We start from the raw sequence: 6,000 nt of genomic DNA, 5'->3' as shown, positions 1-6,000 counted from the left end.
GTGTGACTAAATTCAGAGCATGGTATGTGGGAGGGTGATCTAAGCAACCACTAGGTTGAGTTCTTTAAGAAGGAAGCATGCTCTCCCCTTCCTGATTTTTCTTCCTTCCCACTGACTGGAATGTGCCTGTGGTGGTTAGCTCTCCTGGACCCTGGAGATGCAGGCCACGCCCTCTTGGTGGAAAAGCAACAAGATAGAAGGAACCTGGGGCCCTGACTGGGGCTGCCACATGAGCCCCAGCCTGCTTATGCTTGCAGTTGTTATGTCAAAGAGAAAGAATTGTCCCGTTAAGCTAGGATTATGTTAGGTCTCTGTGTCAGCAGCTAATTAACACGTTGGGGGATAAACAGTTACGAAGTTCAAACAGTGTCAGCTGAGTGATATGAACAAGATGAGAAACATACTTTTAAAGGTATTTAATAAGACTTTTTTTTTCAAATCAGTACAAAAATTTAAATACAAAAATGATTTGCTATTGACATGTCTCAAATCTATCATGGAAACTCAAAGTTACCAGTATTCTGTAAAATATTTGAGAACAGTCACCACTACAGACATTCTTTTCCCCTGTGGGATGTCATCCTGCATTAAAACTCTGTATTTAAATAACAATATTGTCAGTTTGGTCCATTTCACATGGAAAAGTTCTAGTTAATTTTGAATTAAATAGGGATTGTAGCACTATCCCTAGACTTTAGAACATGTGGTTGTTTCATCTGCTTTTACACTAAATGTGTTAACATGATGTGCAACATTCAAAAGGGAAACAAAGATACATAGATAATTATTTAAAACTCTTTTTAAATTAAATGGAGTAATTCATTTAGCTCTGAGATTAGCACCATTGTAGAATATACAGTATCTGGCATAGATTTTTCTCCTCCCCTGTCTAAAAGTTAGAAGCATATGCCTGATAATACACACATGCGCGCATGCACGCGCACACACACGCACACACACATGCAATTGAGTAACAACCAATAAATAAGTTGGAAGGTATTTGAAAAGTGAAATTTGGTTTTGACTAAAGAGCTACTTTCTCTCTTGGTGGAAATAAAAAGCCCATACATGTACAGATAAATACAGTTTTATAAATCAGCTGATCTGACTTGCCTCCAAGCCATTTCAATGCAGCTTTTCAGCAGACAGAGCCCAGTGGATCCATGTGGCTGTCATAGCCATCGTCCCAAAACCAGCATCCTCAAGACCAACCCAAAGGATATTTGGCCACATAAATGCTGTCTGCTTTGAAAATGAAGGTTGGGTGGGATATGTTTTTGATGGGAAAAGTTTGTCATATAATTAGCTGTGAGTAAGAAACCACGTGGTAATGAACTCATTTCTCTTTTTAAGAAATTGAGAAGAAATGGTGCTTGTATACCATATAGGGAAAAGACAGATATTAGGCTGAGGAGAATATTCTTGATGGTTAAAATGATTCAGATTTGACATAGACACGATTCCATGTGTGTTTATACCGTATTTATTTGTGTATCTTCTCATCTGTACCTATCCCCTCATTTCAACACTCTTAACTTTGAGGAGTAGATACAAGACTCCACCACCATAGCCCCACATTATTCCCTCCAGTGGCTTATAGTGTCAGCAGCAGACTCATAGCCAACTTGAAATGCTTTGTCTGTGTTTCGAGACCAGATTTGAATGTGCAAAGCAATTAGTATGTACCTAAATGAAAACCTGGAAAAAAATTTACTTTTCTCTTTAAATTTGTATTGACTCCTGTACTTGTGGGGTGACATAAAAAGCATGGGCTGTCATTGCCCTCTGACATTCCAGGTGCTCTTCCACAGGTTGCTTCCTGCATTTTTAGTACCTACAGCAGGAAGTAATACATCTATTTTTTAATTTAAAACTTCAGAAATTATTTTTTCAAAACAATTTATTTTCCTATGTAATTCTGAAACTCCCCCCTCTTTCCCCGATCAAAGGACGGCTTGGATTTAGGAAATTCACTTTGGAACTTCAGATGACACACCGATTTGTATGTGTACTACACAGGGAAATTTCTTTGAAATTCAGTAGCTACTAAAAAGTACTGATATCCCCTTTGTGGGTGAAACCTCATTGTAGTCATTTGTGTTTGTAGGCAAAGGAGGGGGATTATTATACGCATGTAAACACAATTAATAACTGCTATTTATAATGAACATTCCGCAAAACTGGAAAGTTATGAGGGGAGAGGGTTACTTTTTTTCTTATGACTTCCAAGTGTTTATATTAGTTGGGTCATAATGGAAATTACATGGAGACAACAAGAAAGAAAAAAAAAATCACAGGAAAAAAAAATAATAAGCAAAAAGAACCCGTGAGGAATAAATGAGTTACTTCCTACTCATGTCTCCCAGCTGGTTTGTTAGCTCCCTACGGGGCACTGTCTTAGGCCCCACAGAAGTGTCTCATCCAGTGCTAGGCACACAGAAGGCACGAGTAAATACACTACAGTTGTTCTTCTAGGGACACTAGACACACAATTCTGAGTAGAACTCTTGTTGTGAAAGACACAGCCTCCGACAGGGGAGAAACATCCCTTGGAGTAAAGCTCTACCCTGGTTCTCTGTCCACGCCTCACTGGGGAAAAGCACTGCAGAGCTCTCCCACATCCCATGGCAAAGTATCTGCACAAATACAGAGGAAATTATGCAAGTAAATACGGTATGTAATTGTTATCATTGACATTTCTTTAAGTCATATTTATAAATATTTTAAAGTAAACAGTATGAGCGAGTGACTTTCATTAGCTATGCTCTTTCATACTGAAATACTTTGATCTGAATAAGCAGGTTATCATGGAAGCACATAACATAAACAGCTAATACGATTCCAGTGGGTACAACACAAGTGTCAGTACTTGATACATAAATCTATCCCATCATTTTCAATCACAAGCTGCTGTGCAGAGCACTAAACATGCATCTTAGTTTTTATTTGTACATGATGGTTCAGACTTTCACTTAAATATAACTTTCCAACTATATAAATGTTTTGAAGCAATTATGTTTCCCATTTGGATTTTTTGGTGCATCCTTTTCTTTTCTTCTATTAAATTTCTCTCTTTTTTTCTTTCTTACATGGGATACAATAAATACCCTGAAAAAGAGGAATGGACATACTGCCCGGCATACAGTCCCGCAGCCTGTTCAGAGGGCATCTGGAGGAACACCCGGTCTCCGGGCCGGAGCAGCAGCACCGCGCTCCCGGACGCCTGGTCCAGGAAGCCCTTCTTGTACTCGTCATACGTGTACATCATGGGCTCGTTGTTCTTGAACAGAGCAACCCACACGTTGCCTCCCTTGCAGTGAACGTGGTATGCAAAGTAGTAGACCCCAGGGACCTCACAGGTGAAGATGCCCGTCTGCGGGTTGTAGTTCTGTCTGCCGTTATAGAGCAGTTTGTCAAACTTCACTGGGGCCCCCACAGGTGGGAAAGGCGCAGTCAGCTCAGCGGTAAATGCAGGCATCTCGTAGGCTGGCCCTCCGTTCTTGCCTTTCTTAGCCCCATAGGCGTGGGGGGGTTTCACTCCGTCAATTCCCAGCCCCATATCGGGTAGATACTCTCCATGGGGTGGTGATGTCGGGGGCATCACAGCTGGGAGTCCTGGGGGTCCTGGAGGGCCTGGGGGCCCTGGAAGGCCAGGCTGGCCTTGGGGACCAAGGGCACCAGGCTTCCCTGGGGCGCCATGAAGTCCTGCCACTCCGGGCTTCCCTACTCCAGGGAACCCAGGGGGCCCTGGGAGACCCGGTTCCCCTTTGGGGCCAGGAATTCCAGGAGGTCCAATGGGGCCACTCGGGCCTGCAATCCCTGGGATACCTGGGGGGCCCTGTAAGCCCTGTTCCCCTGGGATTCCTGGCTCTCCCTTCTGTCCAAGCAGCCCTGGGGCACCAGGGAGCCCTGGCAAACCTTTATACCCAGCTTCCCCCTTGGGCCCTATGGGACCTGGCAAACCCCTCATGCCGGGGGGCCCAGCTTCACCAAGGAAACCTGGCTTTCCTGGGAAGCCTTGAAGCCCTGGCTCACCCTTGGGACCTATTGGCCCCTGTGGTCCCACAGCCCCACCTTCTCCTTTGGGTCCAGGGAAACCGATAGCCCCTGGAGGGCCCATGGGACCTGGGATTCCAGGCAGGCCTGGCTCTCCTGGTGGGCCCCCCAATCCAGGGGCACCTGCTGGTCCTCTCTCCCCTCTTGGTCCCAGAGCCCCAGGAAGACCCGCTATGCCCCTGTCGCCTTTGGGGCCTGGGAAGCCGGGTTTCCCGATCCCTGGAGGGCCTGGGGGTCCTGGCAGTCCTGGCAGTCCTTGTTCCCCTTTGCCACCTGGAAATCCTGGCTGCCCAGGGATCCCATCCTGGCCTGGTTTTCCAATTCCAGGCATCCCAGGAGGTCCTTGAAACCCCGGGACCCCTATAGGGCCTTGTGGCCCAGGTTCGCCTGGAGGGCCTGGCTTTCCCAGGGGGCCCTGGGGCCCAGGGAAGCCTGTCACTCCTGGTTTGCCCACTCCTGGAAGTCCGACAGGGCCGGGAGGGCCATGCATCCCTGGAGGACCCTTCAGGCCTGGCAGACCTGGCATCCCGAAGCCCTTCTCTCCTTTAGGACCCTGAAGGCCTGGAGGTCCTGGTAGTCCTTTGGGTCCTCGCTCACCTTTGGCACCTGGTTGCCCTGGTAACCCTGGCCCACCTGGCTTCCCAATGCCAGGAAGTCCGTGAGGCCCTGGAGGTCCTTGCGGTCCTGGGATCCCCATGGGTCCGATCTCCCCTTTGGGTCCAATTTCACCTTTGGCCCCGGGCATTCCCATGGCTCCTGGCTTTCCTGGCATTCCAGGCATACCTGGCTTTCCAATTCCTGGATATCCCTGTGGCCCTGGTTTTCCTTTGATTCCAGGTATCCCTTGACCTGGTAAGCCAGGGGGCCCAGGTGGTCCTCTTGGGCCAGGCTCTCCACGGGGACCTTGCTCCCCCCTTAAACTGGCTAATGGTATTTCTGCGGGGAGAGGGGGGAGAGAGAGAGAAGGAGGGAGGGAGGGAGGGAGGGAGAGTGAGAGTGTGAGAGAGAGAGAGAGAGAGAGAGAGAGAGAGAGAGAGATTAATATTGATCATCCCTCACTTCGATCATTATTTACTTCTGACACATTTGCCTATTACTTATCAAGAGGAAAGACTAGGAATAATGTGCTCGTGTTCCAGGACTGTATTATCAGTACTTAATGGACAATCAGGCTGATAATTTCTTTGTCATATTTGAGATACTGTTTTGGGAACTGATATCTGTGGCTGCTTTTATCAGCATTAGTTAAGTAAAACAGCTAAAAAGTAATGAAGAAACATTCTTCCTAGTACAAACTTGGAGATATTATGGTGTATTCACTATAAAGAGTTCAAAGAAGGACAAAGAAAAATCAAAGTTGCCTATAAGCCCACTACTCAGAGATAATCGCTTGACATTTATCTGTATTTCCATCTCATGTGTTCTATATATATGTACATATGTATGTATATATATGTGTGTGTGTGTGTGTATATATATATGTGTGTGTGTATTTCAAACAGTGTTGGAGTCATTTTTATTTTTTCCCTATTTAATGTTATACTCTATTTTTCTATGTCCTTGAATTTTAAATATAATATATGGAAAAATAATATTTCCTCTTGTGCTGAAATATACTATGATGTAGAGGATGACCGTCATTATCATGTAGACTCAGGGAAGAATAGAAGCATTTTATTTTTATTCTGTATGTGGTTTAATAACATCTTAAAATCTGTCCTCTAGAGTCAAATCGATGTGTTTAATTTCTTTAATATGCTGTAGGATTTCCTAAGCCTCAAATATTAATTCTTCAATTTAATAAGTTACTTCTCACTTGCAAATTTGGTTTTTAAACAGGAGTAGTGAATAAGGTATTTTAGGATGATAAACAGTGCGGAAAAGGAGTTAAACTGGATTAGCAGGAAGCTCAGCTTCTCTTTCTGGCCTTGAAATGAGACCTTG

General features: G+C 45.0%; 1 protein-coding gene across 3 annotated transcripts in view; it reads right to left on the bottom strand.

The window, feature by feature from the left end:
- Positions 1 to 420: 420 nt before the first annotated feature.
- The window catches only part of COL8A1 (collagen type VIII alpha 1 chain), a 156,523-nt gene continuing 150,943 nt past the window's right edge, over positions 421 to 6,000 (bottom strand). For all 3 annotated transcript variants that reach the window (XM_060010533.1, XM_060010532.1, XM_060010534.1), the window contains one exon: positions 421 to 4,992. In XM_060010533.1, the coding sequence (XP_059866516.1) occupies positions 3,086 to 4,992 (1,907 nt within the window). In that variant the 3' untranslated portion in view covers positions 421 to 3,085. The remainder of the gene's footprint in view (positions 4,993 to 6,000) is intronic.

The sequence above is a fragment of the Delphinus delphis genome, chromosome 4, assembly GCF_949987515.2.
Source record: "Delphinus delphis chromosome 4, mDelDel1.2, whole genome shotgun sequence".
Taxonomy (NCBI): Eukaryota; Metazoa; Chordata; class Mammalia; order Artiodactyla; family Delphinidae; genus Delphinus; species Delphinus delphis.
This window is presented reverse-complemented; position numbering and strand designations above follow the sequence as displayed.